The sequence below is a fragment of the Symphodus melops genome (assembly GCF_947650265.1).
Source record: "Symphodus melops genome assembly, chromosome: 7".
Taxonomy (NCBI): Eukaryota; Metazoa; Chordata; class Actinopteri; order Labriformes; family Labridae; genus Symphodus; species Symphodus melops.
Genome location: NC_136697.1, coordinates 15098902 through 15123304, shown reverse-complemented (window position 1 = coordinate 15123304; position 24403 = coordinate 15098902). Strand labels below are relative to the sequence as shown.

General features: G+C 39.7%; 2 protein-coding genes across 6 annotated transcripts; both read left to right on the top strand.

The window, feature by feature from the left end:
• Nucleotides 1-22: 22 nt before the first annotated feature.
• On the top strand, nucleotides 23-11037 carry aknad1 (AKNA domain containing 1). 5 transcript variants are annotated; one of them, XM_079347846.1, is made up of 23 exons: nucleotides 24-255; nucleotides 1448-1688; nucleotides 1887-2174; nucleotides 2259-3067; nucleotides 3149-3223; nucleotides 3354-3471; nucleotides 3816-3955; nucleotides 4170-4229; nucleotides 5252-5385; nucleotides 5477-5669; nucleotides 6304-6455; nucleotides 6856-7017; nucleotides 7233-7389; nucleotides 7583-7677; nucleotides 7785-7990; nucleotides 8579-8693; nucleotides 8802-8984; nucleotides 9096-9202; nucleotides 9312-9443; nucleotides 9546-9644; nucleotides 9911-10025; nucleotides 10147-10312; nucleotides 10431-11037. In XM_079347846.1, the coding sequence occupies exons 2-23, from the start codon at nucleotides 1484-1486 to the stop codon at nucleotides 10599-10601; spliced, it is 3882 nt and encodes a 1293-aa protein (XP_079203972.1). In that variant the 5' UTR covers nucleotides 24-255; nucleotides 1448-1483; the 3' UTR covers nucleotides 10602-11037. The 5 variants fall into 5 exon arrangements, with proteins under 5 accessions (XP_079203971.1, XP_079203970.1, XP_079203972.1 ...); XM_079347845.1 differs by having other exon boundaries at nucleotides 23-255; nucleotides 1926-3067; XM_079347844.1 differs by having other exon boundaries at nucleotides 23-255; nucleotides 1887-3067; nucleotides 8588-8693.
• A 3421-nt stretch (nucleotides 11038-14458) lies between these two features.
• On the top strand, nucleotides 14459-22433 carry fndc7a (fibronectin type III domain containing 7a). Its single transcript, XM_079349001.1, has 13 exons — nucleotides 14459-14473; nucleotides 14670-14927; nucleotides 15297-15557; nucleotides 16166-16423; nucleotides 16500-16754; nucleotides 16990-17244; nucleotides 18122-18379; nucleotides 18899-19159; nucleotides 19590-19844; nucleotides 20331-20603; nucleotides 20712-20741; nucleotides 21007-21043; nucleotides 21696-22433. The coding sequence occupies exons 2-12, from the start codon at nucleotides 14708-14710 to the stop codon at nucleotides 21036-21038; spliced, it is 2358 nt and encodes a 785-aa protein (XP_079205127.1). The 5' UTR covers nucleotides 14459-14473; nucleotides 14670-14707; the 3' UTR covers nucleotides 21039-21043; nucleotides 21696-22433.
• Nucleotides 22434-24403: the final 1970 nt, after the last annotated feature.

The window sequence follows — 24403 nt, the reverse complement described above, 5'->3', positions numbered from 1 at the left end:
TGGGTAGAGGTCTGACCACCGTTACCAAGCAACCACTCCCTGCCGGCCTGTACAGCTGCCAGTCCGACTGTAGACGCTCAGTGAAGGCTGCATTATTAATGATGGCAGAGAAACTAAACCTGTCCGAGAAACCATATGTCAAGAAAGAAAGAGACAGAAACACTGTCACCGGTAACGACATGATGTCAAGAGCGAGACCAGGGTTGTGGATCGGATCTACTTGATGTTACTCCGCCGAAGAAGTGCAACATCGAAGTAAGTTTCCAGCAACAAAACTGCCTTAACATAGTGTTAAAGTCAAAAATAGATCAACAGGTGCTTTTATACCAACATTACATACCCGTTTCTATCATTTATTTTCTTTTATCTTCAGGTCAGACCTCATTAATTGCACTTTCAAGACACTGTCATTAAATTTCTATATTTTAGAATGACATGCTAAGTATTGACATGGCTGTTTCTCTTGGCAACCCTGTGCAAATGTGTTGCAATATGTTGTATTTGTTTTCTACATTGTACTCTTATGAGAAATGTTTAATAAAGTAAAATTATATTACAAAGTAGTAATATGTTTAGGAGCGAATTAGTCACTTTGCTTTTTTAATTTTTCATCAAACAATAACGAAAACAACCTTTGATATAGCAAACATGTTTTCAACAACAACAAAAAAGAAACATAGATATGGATGGATGTTTTGTTTATTAGTTTGCAAGATAGTTTGTCGTTTATTTGTGTTCCTACTTTTTGTATGCTGCTTTTTCACATGATGGTGTTTAAATTTTTTGGATGGGTCATATTATTTATGCATGGAATAATCAAGATAATCAAAATCAATATATTTTCTTTGTTATTTTGAGACATCAACTTCTTCATTTGAATATTTCTGCTTCATGAAATTAACATCCCAGAGCGATTCAGAGGTAAATGTGTACCACACTACATTAGCATGCCAGGTACACCAAAGCATGCTGTTTGTTTTATCAGAAAAAAAACCTTTCCAACAATAAATCTTATAAAATGTTAAAGAATGTGTGATACAGATATAATTACATCCAATATTAATCCAATAAAATCCAATAATTTAATTTTCTTTTGACAAATGCTAAAACACTTTATCTATATATTTAATGAGAATGCAGTTTATATAAAGTTTATATTGAATATGTTGAGTATACACTTTAATGTGGTGCTCAAGTACTACTTAATCTGATATATCGTATATACTCTGTCAATGTCTCTCTCTCCCACACACAAGTACACAGAAATTATTTCAATGGTTTGACCATTTAAAAAATGTAACACTTTTGTCACGCCAACCTCTGACTACACAATGCTCTGATTGTTAAATAATTGACAGCTTAACACATTTTGATCCAGTGTTGTCAGCTCACTGGTTGCGTTGCTAAGTGATGAACAGGTGCTCCCTGCTCTCCTGTCTTAACACAGGTGAGGAGAGGTTGTCGCTTTGCAGACAAAGTTGTCATGGAGGGAGAACCAGACGAGTCAGATGAGGATGTTAAGGGAGAGGACAGGCCAACTGTGCTGTGGGAGAAGTGCATTCAGCAGAGCATCTTTGTTGACCTTAGTGAGGATGAAAGTCTCCACCTGAGTGACCTGGAGAATTCTTTTGCCATTCATCTGTCCCAGGCAGAGTCTGCAGCCTCGGAGGCCAGCATCCATCTCAGTGGTGAGTCCCGGAGTCTATTTTTGGTTATTGTAAAATCTTTTTTCTCTTTTTTTTCTTTTTGGGTGACAAGAAATTTCATTAAACCAAAGTGGCAGATAGTCAACGTGATAAGATCCCAGTGTCCTCATGCAATGACTCAGGCTTCAATAAATTAATAGAACCCTCATATTTTGTAATTATACATTATGTCATTTGCAGGTAGTGCAGAGCTGTCAGCTTTAGATGTTTCTTCCTCAGAGTCCAGCTCTGTCAGCAGTCAGAGTGATCGGCTGGTAAAGAGCAAGGATAAGAGCAGCGCATTTCATGTGTCTGCCCAAAGACCAAACACCATGCAAGGTGAGCCCCCATTAAATCAGGGGTATGAGGAAGCACGGCAAGATACAAGCGACGAGGATCAGGAAGAGCTACCTTACGATGGTGACCTTGGAAGCACCTACTTCAACATGTCTTCTATCTCTGAGGGTGAAAGAGGCTCAGATGGAAGAGGTACTGTCCATGCAAGTCCGGATGATCTTGGTTTGCTTGAATGTAATCAAGTAGAGAGAGATGATGTTAAACACTTGTTTTCAGTTGAGAGCAACGCTGAGAAACCTGCAACTCTGTTTCAAGAGGATGCCAACAGCAAACAGGATCATGTTTTTAATGTTTTAAAACCAAAGGAGTTTGCCTCATCATGCCCTGCAGACATTAACCAGGTGTTGTTGCGACATTTCTCCCAGGAAGAACTGCTGTGGCCAGGCAAGCTGATTGAGGCAGAGACTCTGCCTGAGGTGTCCCTGCTAGAGAGCATGGATGGCACAGTTTTAAGCGGGGCTCCAGCACACAACAGCATGAAAAACAATAGTAACAACTCAGAGAGCTTTGCTTGTAATACAGAGATCATTCAGAGTTCCTGTGCAGAAAGAGCTAATGAAAATGTAAAATCAAGTTTAGTGGAAGAGCCCAAAGAGAGAGTTGAAAAGGTAAATGCTTCTGCTTATAACTGTATCGCATCCAACTCTCAAAGTACAGACTCGAAACAGGACGCAGGTGCTGTAGATCTAGCAAAACAGGGAAAGTCCCAAGAAAATGATCAGGTGCGTCAAGTCCCCCTTGTGCGCACCAGGTCCTTCACTGAGATGAAATATGGACAAGGCCAAGTCCATTATCCACAACCGGACTTCTCCAAGGTTGCCCCCAAGATTAAAATCCCCAAAGCTCTAAGTGGACCAGCCCAACCCCTTCCCCAGAGCCCCAGCACCATTCACAGAGCCCAGTCCTCTCCAGGGATGTTAGAAGTGATCAGCAGAGTCCTGGAGGACTCAGTCCAGCTGTCAGAGAAACCCTATGTGTTCAAAGATGAGGACAAACAGGCTCCTGCACTGGTGCATCACCTGCAGGTAGAACATATCCAGAGTGCAGAAAGTAGCAGTGTGAACACTGTAGTAGGACTAACTTTGTCTTATTCCATATGTCTTTAGGCTGAATATGATAAATTACTCACCAAATATGCTGAGGCAGAGAACCTTATAGATCAAATGAGAGTTGGAACTAATGTAAGTAAACAATTCAGTGTTGTTGTTTATAACTGATTTGACTGATATATAATGACTGTTGGAGTGTGAAAATCAGAAACATGTCAGTCACAGGTGAATTCACCTGATTAATTACTGCTCTTTTTTCAAGACTCAGTCCTCCTCAGAGCTCTTGCTTCATTTTGAGTTTGAGGATGATCATCTAGAAAACGTACCTGTAGTCAAGGGAAGCCATCTTGGATCCTTGGCTCCTGTCCTTCCCACATCAGGTACGTCTCTGTCTCTGTTTGACATTTGATATTGTGACACTTTGCTTCACTTCCTGCAATCAAGTGCACCCTGTTTCCATAGAGACAAACCGGGTCAGATGGCACACTTCTGGTTACACAAACATCTCTTCTTTGCTTTTGTATTTTGTAATTGTCACTAACTGTTGGTATCATGTGTGTTTGCATTGTTTAAAAACACAAATTCGAAATTCTTAGTCTAAACATTTTAGAATGTTAGTATTTTGGATGTGGATGATCAGAAACCAGTGTCAATAACAAGGAGATGTTGCTCACTGGCCTCTTTCTAGTCTATTTCACTCAGGCCTTTGTTATTTTTTTTACAGGTGAAAAAAGAGAAACAAACTCCCAGAGTAAAATTGAGGAGGTGAACACAGATTCCTCCAACCAGCCTGAAGAAGGTCCCAGTTATGGGGAAATAATGACAACAGAGCTGAGAGACATCATCACCCAGTTCATGCAGAGAGTAAGTTAAACCTTTTAGCTTTATTAGATGAATAGAATTAAGTTAATAAAGTTGATCATCATACTACAAGTGTTGCTGGAGCTTCTTGACCTTTAAGCCTCTCCATACACCATGGTAGATGAAGTTGTGCCAGAAAACCCTACTCTGCTTCTTAAGTTAAACGCCAGGAGTTTAGCTGTGAACAGATAACTAAATCAGTTGTTCTTCTATTCAGGTAGAAGAACTCAAAATTAGCGTAAGCAACGTGTCAGTGAGCGCAGCAGACCAGCACATGGTAAGTGTTGTATACTTACTTTATGTACCGTAAATTCCGTACTATTGAGCGCACCTGGATATAAGCCGCACCGGCTAAAAATAAGTAAATAAATGTATTTGTACATATATAAGCCGCACTTGATTATAAGCCGCAGGTGTCCACGCTATAACAAGAGCTATTTACACAGACGTAGGCTACCGGTAACATCCGCAAATACTGTAGCGTCCGTACGGACGTTAAAGGACGACGAGAGCGTTCAAATAATAACTTTTAATAACCTGGTCACTGTCGGCCGTGACCACGCCGTTTACAGCGGAGAACAAAACCATAACTTGCTGTAACAATCCAACTCTCTCCCCCAGCGTTCTCTCATACAGCCACTCAACACGTTCTCGCTGGTGCATTCACTGACTCTCCACATAATCGGAATTATGAACACATTATCAACTACTGACTTTACAACATGAACCGTTACAATACGAAGCCTAGCCGACGGTGTCTGTAACACGGCTGATGAAAAAGATGACCGTAATATATTTCACAAGAAAAAGTCCATCCATTCACTGCCTCAGAATGACTTCATTACTCACTTCCTCAGTCTCTGTTGTCGCTGTCAGTGTCATCTTAACGTGCAGCAGCTCTGTTAGCTTCTTTGACAGCCAGGTCGATCGCCTTTAACTTGAAAGCTACATCATATGCATTTCTCCGTGTGTTTTCCATGATGAGGGTGCGTGCATGAAGCGCAAAATGACTGATATTAAGATCCGACGTGACGAAGTCAAATGTTTTTGCGGCAGAAGCTCATTGTCCCCCATAAAAAATCCATGCATTAGCCGCACCGGAGTAGAAGCCGCAGTGCTCGAAGTGTGAGAAAAAAGTAGCGGCTTATAGTCCGGAATTTACGGTAGTTCTTTAGGTGATGTACATAATATATGTTTTTTATTACCTTAAGATTCATTGTATTTTTCGAGGACCAATGCAATTCTACCTTTAACTTTTGCATGTGCACACAATTACTGTAAAAATGTGTCCCTGTTCAGATACTGAGGGGGCTAATGGAGGCTCAGGACCAGCTGGAGAGAAAATACATCAGCAAGAAAGAGGAGCATAGAGCTCTGGAGATGCAAAACTACATGGGCCTGTGCAGGAACACTGGCACCTTTGACCCAAACAGGTGAGTCTGCAGTTGCAAACAAACGTGCCAGCATCATCACAATGCGTCCACTCCTTTGCATATTTACGTGTGCGTGTTAAAATGTGTTCAGGCTGGTGGAGGGAGACATATTCAGGATAGGGATGCACCTTGAGGCCATAAAGGAGGTGATAGACAGAAACGTGTATGAACAGATTTCTCCACCTCACTCATCCTCCACTCCCACACCCATGAGACAGACACAGCACGAGACGCCGAATCCTCTCTGCATGCTTACACCTTCACCTCCGTCATCCCTGCATGAGGTAATCAACCCTCTGACACATATCGCCTCACTCGCACTTACTCATCTTTAAAATGTTTGGCAATGTATCATCCATGTGTTTTTCTGTGAAGTGGCCTCTCATATATTTCAAAATGTTATGATGACATCATACGTTGAAACAACATTTTTATCTTGAGGCACAAAGAGTTAAGCTCTTCTGGTGAAGCAGGTCCATTTCTTCTTTATCTGCTGGATTCAATGATTGAATAGAATTTCATGTTTTCCTTGACATAAATCTTGAGAAATGTAGTCGTCCTGACTTTTCTTTTAGCATGTCCAGAGGGTTGAATTTCTTGCTTTAGAGAAACGACCAGATGAATTTCTATCAAATGTAGAACAGACACTCAAGTTTTCTGTCAAATTTTGACATTATAGGCTTGGAAATAGTAAATATGATACTTCAACATGCATGAGCTTGTTAAAATGATTCATCTTGACATTATAGAAATACCAAGTTTTTATTAAAAAACTATAATTTATCTGACTTATTGCAGGTCGCTCCCCCTTCTAGCATCTTCAGCTTGTTTCTTCTCCTAAGACAAATGATCTCTTGAGTGTTTGTGTGTAAAAGACATCCCCAACTCTAATTGATCTGTTTGTGTTGTACATTTCAGGGACCATGTTCCAGTTTTTCCACTGCTGGATTTCATGTGGAGAAAGAAGAGGAAAACATTGAGAAAGTAATGAGGGACCGCCAGGTCTATGAAGAAAGTGTTGAAGTTATAACAACTAACTCGAACAGCCACCACAGCAGCTGCCATTCAAGGTAGGCTTGCTCAGATAATTTAAAGATTTAAAATAAGAATACTTTGTTTATTGTTAAGTGATATATTTAGTTTCATATTTAAATATTCTGTTTCTTAAGTAGACAATACTTTTAGTTTTAAAATTTGGGATTTTCAACTGGTGAGCTGAATGACGCACACCTGTACTTTCTGTGAAAAATGTAGTCAGAAGTTATCGGAAATTATTCAGAAATATTAAGAAGCTCTCCGAGATACATCATAGTTTCCACCATTGTTTTTTGTATGTTGCAAAAGGTGGTGCGTGTGTGCATGTTCTCCGCTCTCCCACGAGCAGATAATGTTTCAGCTGCGGTGACGGTGTTCAGTTCCATCCAGTGTTGGAGTCGCAGCGTTCAGGTTCTCTTCTCTGTCCTGTTTCAGGAGCTCAGAGCGCTCTGTGGAGAGGCTGGAAATTCACACAGCGGAGACAGAGGAGGAGAAGAACTCTGTCTTTTCAGATGAGCTCGACCACAGTAACATCTTAGCATACTTAGATGGAAGCAGCTCATCATTCTCCGGACAGATACAGAGGACAGCTGACAGGTCAGAGTTGTTGATGTCAAAGTCCAAAGACTGCAGCTAACCATGCCTCTGTTTTGTGGTTTCTCTATACTGTTTACTCCTAAATAATGCATGGCTCATACAAGTAATCCATCTTGTAATCCTGTGACAGTGTAAGTGAGCTGCTTCTGCAGAGTGTTTGTATTGTCAGCCTACTGTACAGATGTTAAATATGTCACTTGTTCTTGTTGCTGCAGTCAAAGCACCCTGGACAGTGTCCTGCACGCAGTGGGTGAGTGTGATCAGGACTGTGTGAGTCCAGCTGTGGAGCTCTCCTGTTTGTCTGATGCACCCAGAAACTCAGACATCCACAACCCCTCAGATCCTCCTCTCCAAACCTCATCTTCATCACAGGTCGGTCCCAGTGAATGACTAGTTCGGTTGATTATCTCTGCACATATAACAATGTGGGGTTTTTTTCTGAATATAATTTAATGATTTTTATGCATCACATTTTCAGGGTTAATTTTTGAAGTTGCAAGTAGAATGCAAAGACTGCTATTTCTGTGTTTTTTTGTATTGTTTTTGTTTGTTTTCATGGATGCAGAGGATTGTGAGCCCAGAGACTGACAGTGGATTTGGAAGTTCTTACCTGAATAACTCGGCTTCTGGATCATTCGAACCCAATCTGCTCACAGAACGGTACAGACGTTTATAAATGAGCAATAGCAGAATTCTGTCAGTAAACACAAACTTACCCACTGTCACTCTCTCCACGTCAACTCATGTTTAAACCCTCCTGTCTTCAGTGTGCCGTCCCAGGGTGATGGTTTAAGCAGCACAGACAGTGAGGGCTCCTGCTCCAACCTGCAGACAGCAATCCATTCAGCCAGCCTCCCCAGTCAGTTGTGGGTTAGCCCCGATCAATCTGTTGAAACACCGTCCTGTGGTGGAACAATGGCAGTGGAAAGGTGGGTGGAGAGTACTACGAAGGAGCCTTCAGTCCATCTACAAGGTCAGTGAACCTTCCTTAATGCTAAATTCTTGTTCTACCAGGCAAAAAGTAAGAAATAATTTGATTGCACTCTTACAGTGTTTGTGACCAAATTCCATGAAATCTTGACCCCTTAGTTTTATTTAAAGTGAGTTTCTATGCTGTTCCTTTTATATACAATATGTAACTTTATATTTCTAAGTGTTAGCCTTTTTTGATGGAGTTGACAATGGTATGTGCTACCATGTTGAACTGAAGACAATAGTAATAAATAGCGTGTGTTGTTTTGTTTGATTGTTTGAGTTCTGTTCATTTGTTTGTTTTTATTTGCCTTTCTTATTCCTTTTTAATTCACAAATTCATTATTTATTATATTAATATAATTAATATTTCATTCACTGAATTGTTTTTAGCAATTACCATTGATTTTTGTGTACCGTGTTTTGTATATGAAGATGTTTAAGATGTGCAGTCCTTAATGACTGTTCAACAAATTACAAGTTTAGTTTTTATAGAAAGGTTTGTTCTGCTGAAAATCCAACATTGTGTGATCGTTTCATATTTACAGGTAAATTGTGAATTAATGAATGCTTCTCTACCACTGGACAGGATCTGAAGGCAGCCTGACAGCTCAACTCCGTTACCACAGTCCTGAACCCAAACTCAGTGCCACCATGGATGTGGATGACAGAAGCAGCCCACTGAACTCATGCTCTTGTAATAGGTTGGTTTGTGCTAGGGAGAGCCAGTGTTATAAAGATTTACTCATAATCTTCTGATGTTTCCCTACTACAGAGTCAATCACTTTATCTGTATCTGTGTGTGGGTATAGTGAGGCTATCGTAGCTTTGCAGTCAGAGGTATCCAGGCTAAAGAGGGACCTTGAGCAGGGCCTGATCCAGCTGCCTCACCTAGCACAGAAGATGGACTATCTCACCTCAAGATACAGAGAGGATCGTCAGGAGCGCAGGCCTAAAACCAGACTGCGGAACGAGCACAGACTATCATGTAACAGGTGATAGCTGTTAGCAGATATAATGGGAAAACTGACGGATAATGGTCTGTTTTGGGGTGAGTTGATTTGGACTTTGGCCACTGTAACGTCCCTTTATATTGTTCCTTCTAGTGTGTGGGTGCCATCCAGTAGCAGACAGCCTTTGAGTGTAGTTAGTTCCAGTCAGGTGAAGATGGAGGACTGGATATCTTCAGACATGGACCCCAGTAAGAGCAAAGGTAATCCACCACCAAAAAAAGAAAATTGCAGCAAAACCCTCCACATTTATAATTGTATGTTTGTGTATTTCCGTGATTGTTAAAAGGGTTTGGTTGGTTTATTCCTCAGGTACAGATGGTGGTGACACAGTCGGTTCTGATAACATGGTGCAGTTCCAAAGTGCGCCTGTAGGGAGCAGGAGAGGGACGGACAGTATGCACTGTTCACCTGAGTTTACCAATAAACTTCAATTCAACCAAGGTCTGAGCTGTTGTCTTAGTCCTGACCTTGTTCAGTTGTATCTCTAATATGGGATATATTGTACTCAAAGATGTTTCATGTGTCTTTTAATCCCTCGGTCAGAGAGAAACAGCTCAGTTAAACACTCTGTTCCGACCAGCTCTAGCTTAAAGGGAGTGAAGGAAGAGACCTTTGATAGCCAAGCCATGCATAGAAAACAAAGTAAGTTATTTGAAAATCCAACGTTCATCATGTAAACATTTTGTGTCAAGCAGGTGAATAATAAAATGTCAACAATGTTAACTAAATTGTTCCATCATAGGATTTAGAGTATATACCAGAAAATCAAAAGTGTAGCAGCTTCATCTGTCACCAATCAACACTCTCCTCTCATAAAAGTTCAAAACAAAAACCATGGATACATATATGTAAAATGTTGTGTGTTATTCATGTTCATACTTATTGCTTCACATGTTTCCATGTTCCAGCAACAGTCATTGACAGTTTTTTTGTCGAGGAGGGATGGCCTCTTTTCTCCTCTCCGTCTCCTCAGAGGCCCCTCCTACAAGTAAGCTATGGCTCCTCCAGCAGCCTACCTGCAAGGTAATCATAGGTCTCATGAGAAAAGAAACCCATCACATAACAGGAAGCTGTCAGATACTGATCGTATAGTTCTGTTAAAGTGAAATCCTCTCTCCTCACGATTAAAAAAAAAAAAAAACAGCTATAAAGTGAGGGAGCCGCTGCAGTCCACGCCCCGACACAGAAAGCGCTCCACCCAGTCAGACACAGCACTGCTGCCAAGTAATGTGTACTTCCAGAGGACACAGACCCCGGTATCAGCGCCCTCAAAGGCTGGCAGCAGGTCGAGCAGACGCAGAGGGAGCAAGGTGAGTAGTCTCCTCATTCCTTGTCTGAGCTTGCTAAAAGAAATCTGTGAATCCCCCAAAAATCATGTTGTTAACATTGTATGGTTGATTCATTGTAAATTGTTTTTCTGTTTCCTAGGAAGAAGAGATGAGTAGGACTTTGGACCAGGCTATCGAAGTGGCCCGGAGAATGAAGAGGACCACTGACAGGATGGCAAAGCGACTGTCAGCCGACCTGACCGAGGCTAAACTCCAAAAGAAGCTGCACAACATGCAGCCACTAGGGGGCAGGATACACCACGCATTGTAACAAGCAGGTTACAGATCAGTTTACCCTGAGAACATCTATCTGCCAGTCCCTATGATACATAATGACTGTAGACTATAAGAATAGAGCACTATCTTTATTCTAAGGTGAGGGAGTTATTCAAGAACCTGTGTTAGGTCATGTCTTTTGTTTTACAGATTTGTATATTTATACTTCACAATCTGAAATCACACTCAGAATGTACTTTTACAATCATACCTATTCTTACTTGGCTTTTCTGATAATTGATATTTCTGATGATTGAAAGTCTTTCCTTCTATTTACATTGTTTACACTTTATTTGATGTCCTTTGTCCACAACATTTGATCAATACAGATCAAAATGATTCCCAGACCTTCATGCATTTCGTTAAAAAATGAAATCTGTGGGGGGTTACAGTTTCACTTTAATAATAAATCAATAAAACATTTTCCATATATTTTTGCAATGCTCCATCTCAGTGCACTTGTCTCCTCTTTGCTTTTTTTTGTTCACCTGTTTTCCAACTCAATGTAAAAAAAACAGCCACAGGGTCATGGAGTTAAAATAGGTCAGATTATTAACATTACATGTCAGGAAAAACCCCCTCTGTCTTACTGGTATCAGCTTTTTTGTCTTTCAGCTAACGTTTTCCTTAGACTCCTAAATGCCCATCCCTGCCTGCCCATGGGTGCTTGCATCACAGTGTCTTCTTACCGAGTTACCTTTGGATGTCTTTGTGGCTCCATCTCCTGCTGCTGCCGGGGTGTGTTCAGTTTCTGATGTGGAGGATCAACTTTCTCTGTTGTGTTTCTGAGAGGGTATCAGGAAAGAAGATGTGTCTAAACAACATTCCTGGGCAGTTCCTTGAGATTGTCTGAAGAACAGTAGATGTTCTCATAGTTCACTATCCTGCAGGCCATTAAATGGGCAGACTGCTCACATTTCAAGCTCATAACAAGACAGTAGATACTACCAAAAAATAATTATTGCAGTTTATATGCATTTGTAAAGGACTATTCAAAAACATGAGCACTTGACAGATGTGAACGAGTAACCCAAATAATTCCTTTAGGGTTATAGCTTGTGAAATTATTCTTACAGTATACCTTGTTTATCTGTCTTTGTCTTTGTGAGTTTATGTGTGTGTGTGTGTGTTTGCGCGCGCATTAGAATCTACATTGATTTTAGAAAAAGAGAAAAGTAATAGAGCTTGTCAGTTCAAAACTTGCCAATAATTTGTTGCTCACAGTTTAAACCTCTGAGTGGGGATTGAAGCTCCTTTCCCTCTGCACCTGTGACAGCAAGTCACTGAGTCACTTGTTTGAGGGGTCATGATCGGTTGTAAAGTATTTGACTTTCTCCAGTGCTTCTCCAACCAATAAGGGGCACTGAAATCTAAAAAAAACATCCAAAAAGATACTGCAAATGGAGGATGTCACTCATCTTGATGCAGTTGCCGCGACTACCAGCCAATGTGTCTGGCTTCTGATGATAACTCAGAAGGATGTACCCAACAATAAGATACCAAGAATACGTTTGAAGAGTCCTGCTGTAACCTCCACCCTAAGATTTAAACTTGACAGATAATCTGTGATCTTATTGTGCTTTGTTTTTTTTCCCTGGGTGCGGCAGCAAGAGTGACTAACTGGGTACTTAAACAGAGTTATTATAAAATATGTAGGGCTAATGAAGGGAGGCCTCAACTTACAATGCTACCAAAGACACAAAGGATGACGAGCCATCTTTGTGGGTAGTGACTATATTTTATTTTCTAATGCTGGCTGTTGTTGTTAAGTAGTGCTCTGAAAGGTGACGACTGAAGAGATGATCATCACGAGACCATTGTGCTTCTCTTCTGCTGTGCTCCTTCTCAGTAACTTCATGCCCATATTATTATTATTATTTATTTTATTTTTTTTGTGGTGTTCAGTTTAACAGATCTTCATTTCCTTCCGATGCTCCCATAAGGTACCATCCTTGTAAGCTGGATGGATCCTGCCCCTTTCTGGACTCCCGCCTTCTTAAACAATCTGTCCATATAACCATTCCTCCTTTATTAGCTTGCATCATTGCTGATATTATTACCTGTTGCTAAAGCACATCTGGGAATTCAAGTATTGTTTTCAGACAAAAATGTCCATTAAGAAATGTCTAATTTTAACACAACCATCATTTAATAAATATCATTTGTAAGTCCTGTCTTAAGGTATCTACATTTTTGGATCATACGTTTTAAGGTTTGCCGGAGCTATACAGCATACAAAACAATTTGACTGTAGATTTTGGATACCTGAAACTGTTGTTCTTTTTACACTTCGAAAATGGCTTCATACACAAAAGAGAATGAGCTGGTCCTTAGGGATCCTCCCAGGCCGCCTCCATAATACACCTGACGCAGATACTCGGTCACTGGGGAAAAGAAAAGCAATTACAACAATCTTACCCCACCTATGTCATTTTAACTGGAGCTACAGCACACACTGTACTCTCGATACAGTATAGTCTGTGCTAAAGTTACCTGTAGTGGAGAACAATAGTACGTTTAAGTTAGTCAAATGTATATGGTTACATAATCTTGCTGGTTGCTGTCATTTGTTTTCTTAGTGTTATTAATGTTGACCCCAGTTGACTTTGAAGAAGATGAGTGGTCACACTTTATACACCTTAGAAACCCTTTAGGTGGAGGTTACAGTGTACTCTGTCTGATAACCACGAACTCACACACAATATTTGTATTTACAAATATTAAAGGGCCATAGCTGCTTTGATGTAAAAGGGGTGTCGGTCTGCCTCCGTTTCAAAATTCAGTAGGCTACTCATCCTTTGTATGAATGCTGCATTTCATATCAGTTGTGAGGCTGCATGTTTCTCACCTGGGATGTTATGAAACATGTGTCAGACATCATGACAAGAAACTGTCTGACAAGTTGTTCAATTACAAAGCTCAGTTGCAAAAACAAATTGCCAGAAAAGTTTGCAACATGGTACAGATGCAGATTCATGGTTTGAATCTGCATCTTTATGCAACAAAAGGGATCTTCCTCCTCTCACTCTAATAGGCCACCCAGACATCCCCCGGGGAGGAGTTACTGCCTTTGGGCGCTTTGGTATTTGCTGAAACAAAACAGGACCTGTCCTTTCATCAGAGAAAAAGGGGGAGGGAAGAGTGAGAGTTAGAAAGGAAAAAAAGTTTAATTTCAAGTTGAGCTATCTCACTGAAGTCATTTTGAGACACAGCATCAAACATCTTGCCTTCAGGCAGCAAGAAAAAAAATCAGCAGAAATGGGAATCCTGAAGTTAAAGATGCTTAAACTTTTACTTCTGTTGACCTTCACAGAGGTAAGAGATGCTCCTTCTCTAATTGTGCACTGATTTTTGTTTTACAATAAAAAATACTAAAAATATAATTGTCAACAAATTGATGTTTAATCTATCTTTGATATGGTTCACAATATACAAACTCAGATTATTGATAACTTTTGAGGAAGGACTTTTTAAACCTGAACACACTGGCTCTTTTGAGTGTCACTGCTGTCAACAAGTGCGTGTTGCATGCCCAACCGTAGCTCAATAGACAAATTCATTCAGACCTGAAAGAAATACCTGCACTGAAATCTGTGTTGAGTGAAGGTAATGTGCAGCCTCATGCCTCTCATGCTCCTAGAATATGATACAGGACATAATTTTGCTCAGGATATATTGTGAAATACCTTTAGCCTGCTGCCTTTGAAATGAAGTCCCTGTCTTTTAAAAAACACATTTCTTGTAATCTAACAGAAAGTTAACTATGCAAAAAGTTGTTCCACAAAAAAAAAGAAATTTACGTATGTCATTATTTTGTTCATTCATGGTTCATATTTTGTTCTTTTCAGATGTTTGCAGCCGATAATGGTAAATATTTTCTTAATGATGATTAGGAACTCTTGTAATATCTAACACCATTTGTGTTTGTAATTAGGACAACTTTGAAAGGTCAAACTCTATAAAAAGTCCCTTGTTCTAAAACAACAAATGTGCAATTTTATGAGAATATTTTTTTCTTTCAGTCGTTCCCATCATTGTTTCTCTTCTTCTCTATCTCCTCCAGATATCACTCTGTCAGTGTTTACGGTAACATCTAAAAGTATGACAGTGCAGTGGAGCATTCAAACTGGTGCCAGCTCCTACAAAATCACAGCAATACCCAAGAACTCTCCGGAACGATCTATCTTCGCTCAGTTCAGTGGCAACATGGTGATGGGTTCAGTCAACTCCCTGTCCCCAAACACAGTGTATACCATGCAGCTGGAGGCCATGGACAACGCATTCAACGTGCTGAGCAGTGCAGAGACGGAAGAGACCACTGGTGAAAAATCAGATTCAGATACTCTCCTTTGAATAAAGATGGACATGTGGTTGTAACTTACATTTCTGTGCTGTTCTCCTCAGGCTCTTTACTTTTTTTTATCTGCATTGTTGTTGTACCTAAAGTATAAATACCTCAGAGTTGGTTAAATTTTTTTATTTTATAACAATCTACTTTTAAGTGTACAGTGTTTTTCATTAAGGCTAATACAATATTATTGATATCCTTTTGACTTATAACATTTAGTTTTGGAATTGTAATTTTAAGATCTTATCCAAGGAAACAAATATGTGAAACTGTTGGAATCCTAAATCAACAGATCAAAGAACAGATTTGTAGATTGATTTATTTCTATGATTTGTTCTCCAGCCCCTGAAGTCCCCAGCATCGATCAGGCCTACTCCAAACTCAGCGACAGCATCACTGTGGAGTTCACACAGGTTTCCGGGGCAACCAGCTACATCCTGAGAGCAGAGTCAGTTATTGGTGATTTCTTCTCTGAGACTGTGGTGAGCAGCTCGCCAGGCACTGTGATGCAGCTGCAGCCCTTCACAGAATACAATCTGAGCGTCATGTCTGTCAACTCTGGGGGGCGGAGCCAGCCGTCTTACCCCATCCAAGCTCGGACAGGTGTGGGCCAAAAGTCTTACATTTGAAACTCAATACATAACACACTGTGACTTGACTGTTTGAATTGGTTTACATACTGAAATTATACTTTATAAACCTTCTAAATTTTCTCCATTAAGGCTAATTCAAATTAACAAAATTAATGTTGGAATTGAAATTTCTAATGTTTCCCTTCACTTTTACTTGTCTAGACTCTATACATAAGGAGCAGTTTATTCAAGATAGTAATCAATGTATGGAGAGTGAAACATAGCCCTGCTGTTGTTCCTGTAGGACAATAGCTCGTTATCTCACTCCGCCGGCAATAACGGTGTGTTATTTTACCGCCCATTGTCACTCAGTCACTACTCTTTGCAGCCATCACAGGTGGTTGGAAACTGTATCCTTGCCTCTGCACTGTCCCATTCTCTAAATATGAAAAGAAAAACCTTGAGAACTGGGTTGTCTCCCTTCCCGAAGGAAAAATCTGCGTAACATAATCACAGGGAAATTGTTTCCTTTTTACTTGAATTACAAAAGTAAAAGTTTGGGACAGAGAAGAATTAAGACATCAATGCGATTTTACATTTATATTCCTGTTTATTATCTCTACCTACATCTGTTTGTAGTGGTAATGGCCCCCAAGTTGAACACTAGCTCCCCTGATAATGGCACCATCCTTGTCACCTGGACCCCGGTGGAGCACGCTGTCTTCTACACCCTCTGCATCATCGGAGAGGGCTCAAGCTCTCGCCTCAAACTGAACACCACCGACACCATGGTGACTTTTGATGACCTTGAACCAGGAACCAATTACTGTATCAAGGGCACGGCGTGGGACTCAGAGGGTCGAGTCGGAGATGACCTCACCGTCTGCCAGATCACACGTAAGTGTAAACAAAATCTTACTTCACTTATAACACGTAATGTCAGTAGCTAATTTTCTTGTGGTTTCATTTCCAGGTCCTCACACCCCAGATGTGACCAACGTCCAGGTTACTTTGGGCCGGTCACTTGGAGTCAGTGTGTACTGGCAGTCAGTGCAGGGAGCTGAGAGCTACGTGGTCTGGACTACCAACGGCCAAAACTGCTCTTCAACAGGCAGTAGTTTCTGCTTTATCATACCTGTGGAGTGTGGACAGAACCACGCTGTCTTTGTCATTGCTTATAACAAAGCTGGAGCCAGCAGCCCCTCAGACCCTGTAGACTACATCACATGTGGGTACACACAACATTCATTTCAAAAGAATAGCTTGTTATTTTGGGAAAATATAAATTTAATTTAGTTAATTTCTTGAGAACTGAGAAGTTTGTAGTTGTCTTTTCATCATTTATTTTTTGTCATCCTCAGTAATGAAGAAAACAATAACTTTCCCCTAAATATGAAACTGTTCACTCAACAAGGCCATTGTTGTTGTTTTTTTTAATTAATTTCTATCGCTTATTATGTCAGATCCATGTCCACCAAAGAACATCTGGGTGGAGGAGCCCACGGCCGGGAACTGCTCGTTGGTGTGGGATCAGGTGCCATTGGTTGAGTACTACATGGCCTTTATAAAGAGGGACGACGGGATGGAGAAGTCTTGTAACACGACTGGGACCTCCTGCCCATTTTTCTGCATGTGTGGCTACACCTACCTCACCACTGTCTTCCCCTACAACTATGCTGGCTCCAGCCCCTACTCACAAGTCCAAAATTACACTACCAGTAGGTCCATTTACTTTGAAATCTAACACAACACAAGTGAGCGATATAGCTGGGTTTTTTTTCATTAGCAACCAATGTGGAGAGAGAGATTATCCGTTTCATACAGAACTTCTGATTGTCCTCTTAATTCCACTTTCTCACATCAAAGATCATGACTACAAGGCTTTTTAGCTATTGAATCTTACAATCAGATGACAGATAACATTGAATACTCCACTAAAGCAATGTTGTACAAATAAACCCAATTCGATGGTCTTAATTTGAAATGGGCAGAAAAGGCACAAGCTTAGTTCATAATCACTAAACTGCTTGGGTTCCATTTAGGTGTGCCACTTCTCTCTCAATACCACCTCCCACCTATATTCAACACACTTGCATGGAGTTTTTTGACACATGAACTGAAACCCACGTTTCTTTTGCAACATGCATACATGGGTGGCAGTAGCTCAGTCTGTAGGGACTTGGGTTAGGAACCAGAGGGTCGCCGGTTCAAGTCCCAGCATGGACTAAGACTGGTTTTGTAGCTAGAGAGGTGCCAGTCTACTTCCTGAGCACTGCTGAGGAACCCTTGAGCCAGGCACTAAACCCCAAAATGGCTCTGAAACCCCCTCACTCTGAGAACTTTCCATTAATGCATGTCACTATGAGTGGAATGAATGGAGTGTGTATTTCAGCCCAGGTGTGCATTAAACAGAGTGTAAGCTGAATTTCCCCTCGTGGGATTACGAAATTATTATTAAAGAAAAATGTGTGGCAGCTCGAAACTGTGCACAGCCTAAATTTTTGAAGCACCTGCAAGTTGATGTCAGATGAACATAAGGGCTCCCTTGGAAATTCTCACCTATTTCTTAATTTCTCCTCCTCGCCTCTCCCACAGTCCCATGCTGCCCAGATGCCGTTACCGTAGAGCTGGTTTCTACAGAGACTCTGGAGGTGATGTGGTCCCCAGTCAAAGGGGCTGAGCTGTATGAGACAACCGCTGCACAAACTGATGACACCATTCACTGTAACGACACAGCACCTGTGTGTGTGCTGTCCGATTTAAAATGCAACACAGTTTACTCTGTGACCGTCACACCGTGCAGCGACTTAAGAGGATGCAACCGCACCTGCAATCCACACATACAACAGACAGGTACAATGGATGGAATCTTTTACCATAAACGTTAGAACAAATGCATCATAGGGAGGGCAGGAGCACTTAGATATAAGTTATTCAATCTAATGAATTAAACAGGTGAGAAAAGACACAGTTGTTTCGCTTTCTAACCAAGAATTAGATAGAAAGATTGAAACCACGGTGTAATTAAAATGTGACTCCATAATGCATGCCATCCTTTGGTTAGCTTTGCTTAAACCTAAAACTTGAAACCATAGGGGATGTATCTGGCCTGGCTCTGTCAAAAGTAACAGATTTGTTTTTGTTTAATTATTGTACAGCCTTAAGATACAGGACATCATTTGTTCATCAGTGAGCATTAGTTATGTTTAAAAGACTTTACATAAGAAGTGAAGGTTGCTGAATTGTTATGTGACTATGCTAAATTAATTATTGGCTCCTTCACTTTGCTGAACTACTTTGTTCACAATAACAAAATAGAAAAGGATAAATCTAATCTATTTGTTTCTTGCCATCCTGTGTGTCTTGTTGCAGCTCCGTGTGCTCCAGAGATCATAAACATGACGCAGACGGATGACTCCACATACAGAGTTCTTTTCACAAACCAAAACAAGCCCGACACAAATTATACCATCACTGCCATCGGACGACAAGACACCCACAAATGTCATGCAAGAAACAGCTCACAGTGTGAGCTAACACAGCTGCCCTGTGGTTCAAAATATGAGGTCATGGCAGTGGCAACAACAACAGTGGGGAGAAGTCTACCAGGATACACTAAACTTTTAGAAACAGGTATGAGTGATTCTCACAGGAATTGAATGGCAAGTCAAATAAGTTTTGTTTACATGGTGAACATATTTGACTTGTGTCAGAGAGGTATAAAGATTATTTGAATGTCATTTTTATCTCTTTTTATTTTACCATCCCAGCTGTTTTGAATCAACCATTTAACACATTTTCCTTTACTTATTCTACAAACGAAAATAAATACTCCCCAGAAACCAGTCCCCAGTGGTTGCAAGTGATGTTTTTCTACATCCTTATTTCCCTCATGTATCTGACGTATGTTCGGTGCATGTCTTATTAATTTGATTTGTTTCTTATTTATGACAGTGGAAATATGACAGTGTACTCCTGGTTCACTGTCTTCTATTCTCATTATTATTATTATTATCATCATGAGTTCCAGTACTGATCAATGCCTTGTACTCAACCCCCTAAGGTCCTTGCTGCCCCATGTTTATAAATGTGACCCAAGTCACCCAGGCTATGACCAATGTGACCTGGTCACCTGGCACTGGAGCTCGCTCATACATCATCTCCCTGACGTCATCACGCGGCCATGCTAAGTGTCACACCCTGGACACCCACTGCCTGATGGGATGCATCACCTGTAGCACCAACTACAGCGTCAATGTGGAAGCCATCAGCAGCTCAGGACACACGTCAGAGTGCAAATATCATGGATTTTCATCAAGTGAGTACACAAACAGATATTATAAATATATGTACCCAAACACAATGTACACAAACACAAAAACCTTAAAACAAGAGCCTGTGTGAGAGTGTAAGATAAGGGCTGAATGACACGGTTAGTCAACAATAATTTGTGTTATTATGTTGGATTGGGCTTTGTCTTTGGCATCTTGTTAAGTGTATGTTACTTTTATTGATAAGATTATTGTGTGTTGCATGACGTGGCATGGACTTGCCTGTTTACATGGGTCTAGATCATTTCAGTAGCTTTTGGATTACTTAAGTGCATTCACATCAATCTGTAATTATATGCTTTCTTTGTGTTGAAGAAAATACAAAAAGGAAAACATAGACTAATTAAATCCTAATGGAAGTGAAAATAGGACATCCACAATTTGATTACAGTTGTAAAGTAGTTTGTAGTCAATGTTTAAAACATCCACAACCACTGTTTATAACAGAACTTTTAAATCACTCGTTCATGAAGGTGCCTGCTGTCCAACAAGCATCAAGCTCTACCGCAGGACCAACCAGTCTCTCAGGGTGACCTGGCGCTCTATGGGGCCTCAGATTCAGAATCACACTGTAGAGCTGTATGGGACAGGAGCTAACTACACCTGTGTCGAAGCAACCGGCAAGAAATACTGCGATGTCGTGGAGGAAACATGTGGGGATGTGTACAGAGTGTACAGAGTGGTGGCAGCACCAGTGGGACTGAATGGGATCAAAGTGAACTACTGTCAACCCAGGACGTTCTCAGGTGAGTTATAACCTTTACAGATGTAATTACTATGATATCTCACATTGTTCTCATTATTTATGGAGTTCTGGAGTTTTAATTCATTTTAACATATTTGTTACATTTTAGTTCCCTGCCCAGGCAGTAACGCTGGTATGAGTAAGTATCTTCTGCACACTTTGTCAAATATGTTAAATATGCACATTTATTCAGAAAATTGATACCCTACTATTGTTCACTCGTCTTTATGCTAAGCTAAGCTAATTGCTTACTGGCTATAGCTTTATATACTGCTCATAAGTTAATATTACCTATCTTCATAACTAACTGTCACCATAAAGTTTAATAAGTGAATAATTAAAATGTGAAACTATTTAGAAATCTAAACTCTTCTAACTAAAATCTAAACACTCTTCTCCTTCAGTGATCTCTCGTGGAAGACGCAGTGTAAATTAATTTTGGTAAGTTTATTATCCTGAAAATCCCCTTTAAATGCATTGTCTTCAGTCCACGTGTTATGTAACCAGCTGAGAAAAGCAATTTGTTTTGTGTGAGTTTTGTTATGGTGAAGACATGTGAAAGACACTGATGAAATCTTGTTTTACAAGATCAAGCTTTTGTGCTACATCCCAGCATGAAGGGTATCGTGTAACAGCAAGCATAAATCGACTGTATGTTTGGGGTTTTGTACAACAATATGCATGAATGTTTGAGTAGAAGAAGAGAGTAGTAAAGAGTAGCACACGTGATGCTGATCAGTATCAGCTGTTACCTCTGGGACTTGTCATATGATGTCTAAAACATGGACAGAAGAAGAAAAAGAAACGTGACTCAGGTAAATGGAGAGCTGTTGCAGGAACGTGACGCATGTTGTTTCATTGTATCTGTGATGAGTGGGTGTAATGTGATAGAAATTCAACAGTGACTCATTATGACAAAGCAGAATTCTCCTTTTTGCATTAAAATAATAGGAGGGCTTTATTTTTGCACAAACAACCCCATCATTAGAAGTGACGATAAATCTCTACAGAAGTTTTAATTGGATTGTGGATCATTTTCCTTGCTAAGTTCATAGTGATCAATAATGTCTCTCTTTTCTTGTTCACCCTGCAGTGAAGGCCATCGCCCCTCCCTGTCACCACCGCAAACAGAACATGGACTACAGAATGTGTTTACACCCAGTATGAAGATTCAATATACCCAGATGAAATATCAGTCCTGTTTCAAAGTATCTATATTTGTTGTAACTGCTGTGTGCAAGCAGGAACATTGTTTTAAAATGGTAAAAATACATTTCCTCTGAGTAAGTGGAGAGCTTAAAATCCTAGAATCAAATGATACATTTAAAAAAAAGCAGGACTTATTAGGAATTAATAACTGTGGTTGGTAATCCAATGTATTTGGCAAATGTTGTTCATATTGCTGCATGCCATTTCATGCTATTCCTAATTTTTGCTCATAAAAGTCACACTTTCATAATGACACGTGATTTTGTGCCTGAAAGAAAATGATCTGATAAGAAAACCTTACAGTGAAATTCCCATATCAGTAATTTATGAAAATTGAGATGTTTTCAAAGACAAAATATATTCAAATCAAGATTTTAGGACTTCTCCGAGTAGAAGACCTCCATATGGCGGCCGTATGACATGTCTCAGAGTAGCATAGCTCGTTGGTGCTTCAGAACGAGGTCAGAGTTAGAAGTGGGGCAGCAGGTATCCATCTTGTTAGCCCGGAGTCATGCCTGGTGAATCCTATGGATGATACGTCTGGTCAGATTGCTGGAGTTAGATTCAATGTTACCGCTCTTTCATTGGATTTTGTTTCCTCACAGTTGACCGACGAAAATAAAGCACATTGATCGCATTCCAGTGTTTTGTGTCATCAATCATCCTGTGGTGGGGTTTTTCATGAAGCTGTGTGGTTTGGACCCTCCTGTATATTTCAGAACAGATCACTTCATGAAGTAAATCTCTCTCTTTCAGAAGATCTGTTGTAAAATATTGCATTGACTTGCTTTTACTGATTCTAAAGTTATGTAACTGACCCTAGTGTCTGCTTAAGGACACAGATAACCTATTTGAGGGGTGATCTGATTTAATGGATTATGATCCACTTTACAAAAAAGTGTAAAACTTTTCGTTTTACATGAACGTTTCATTCATTGTAATAGCTTATCTGAGAGGTTGTGTTGCACTCTACCATAGACACTACGAAAGATTTGCTCCAACTCTCCTCCTTGATTGGAAAGCTTTCACTTAACCCTAAGAAAAAAACAACTGTAAATTCAAAGACTCTTATTTGCATGACCAAATCAGGACACAATAATACAAAAGACATTAACCAAAAGTATATTTAATCCATTTTTAAACATATCCATGTACCATTTAGAATTAAAACAATTTCAAGTTGGCAGCAGATTTATTGATGTCATTAGACATACTCTTAAATTTTAATCATTAAACTTAGGTCTGTGGACCTTGTGGGGTAAAGTGGTGATTTGAGATAAATGCTGATGCTAGCATGTTAACATGTTTACAAGTAAAAACTAGCCACTTCATGAATAACCTCAGCGGAACAATAGGTGAAATCCCATATACATTTTTAACATGTACGTTATGTAACCTTATGAGCTGGCCTGAAATGATGCCATATGTGGACTGTTTCTTATTTTAGTGATGTAGCTTATCATTAGTTTAGTTGTTTTCCAGATTTCCTGTCGTTGTATCCAGGACAAAGATATTCTTGATCCCTTATCTACCTAAGTAGTTTTTGTAAACACATTGATCAATATTACAAAAACAATTATTGTACTGTACTTTATTAATGTTATTTTATCTAGTCATATGGCCAGTGAAATTGATTCTGATTCAAATTTACCTAAAACAAAAAAGCATGATGACCAGGTATCCCAAAGGTGAGCAGTGCAATGTGCATTTATCTGGGAACATTGTGGTCTTGTATCTGGAAGACTTACTTGACACTCAAGTGAACACATTTCAACGTGATGATCTGCATTCTCACAATAGGACATATAGACGTGAAGACAAACATGTGTCCAGGTACAGCTCAGGTAGAAGACAGAGGTGTGGACCTATTGTCAGCAGCTCTCTTTTTCACAAACTGCAACATGCAACAAGGTATCATGTTCATTTATGTAACCCCACAGCAGAATACACTGAGCTGAAGACTGGGATGCTGAACATAATATTAATAATGAACTGAAACTCCCTCTAGCTGTAGATTGTACGTTATAATAAAGGTAGGACTTCATTTTTATCATTATGTTTAAAATAAAATTACTAAAGAGGAAATCAGAGAATACAATTTAGAAACAAATCTATGAAATGAACAGAAAGTCAAAGGCAGACCTCCACTCATATGGGATTAAAAAAACAGCTGTAGAGAGACAACTAATATTAACTTCTTGTGGGTTTGAAATGGAATTTTGATAATAGTTTCAGAATTTGATATTACATGTTTTCTTTCTTTCCTAAATTTGTGTTGAACATGTGCAAGTAGCACAATAAACCAAACTGAAAAACAAACAAACAAAATGAGTGGGAATGTTTAAAATAACAATAACAATAGCCAAATCAACAATATTACAACAATATTAATATGAACCCAACATGTCTGAAAAGGAGTACAAAGCAAAAAATTACATGTTTTAAAGAAGGGATTGCTGTTTTTCATAATGAGCTGATGATTCTCTTATTTACTTATATTCAGGGGAATCTATTCTGAATCTATTTTTTACAACATATTTAATTACTACTTACAATTTTATCTAAATTGAGATTAAAATTGAGATTAAATAA

Excerpts from the sequence above, each read along its gene's own strand:
- fndc7a (XM_079349001.1), top strand. The coding sequence starts at position 14,708 with ATGACAGTGCAGTGGAGCATTCAAACTGGTGCCAGCTCCTACAAAATC. Across the intron at positions 16,424-16,499 it reads CACCGTCTGCCAGATCACAC|GTCCTCACACCCCAGATGTG; the intron begins GTAAGTGTAAAC and ends TTTCATTTCCAG. Across the intron at positions 19,160-19,589 it reads CACTAAACTTTTAGAAACAG|GTCCTTGCTGCCCCATGTTT; the intron begins GTATGAGTGATT and ends CAACCCCCTAAG.
- aknad1 (XM_079347842.1), top strand. The coding sequence starts at position 1,484 with ATGGAGGGAGAACCAGACGAGTCAGATGAGGATGTTAAGGGAGAGGAC. Across the intron at positions 5,670-6,303 it reads CTCCGTCATCCCTGCATGAG|GGACCATGTTCCAGTTTTTC; the intron begins GTAATCAACCCT and ends TGTACATTTCAG. Across the intron at positions 7,678-7,784 it reads CCCAATCTGCTCACAGAACG|TGTGCCGTCCCAGGGTGATG; the intron begins GTACAGACGTTT and ends TCCTGTCTTCAG.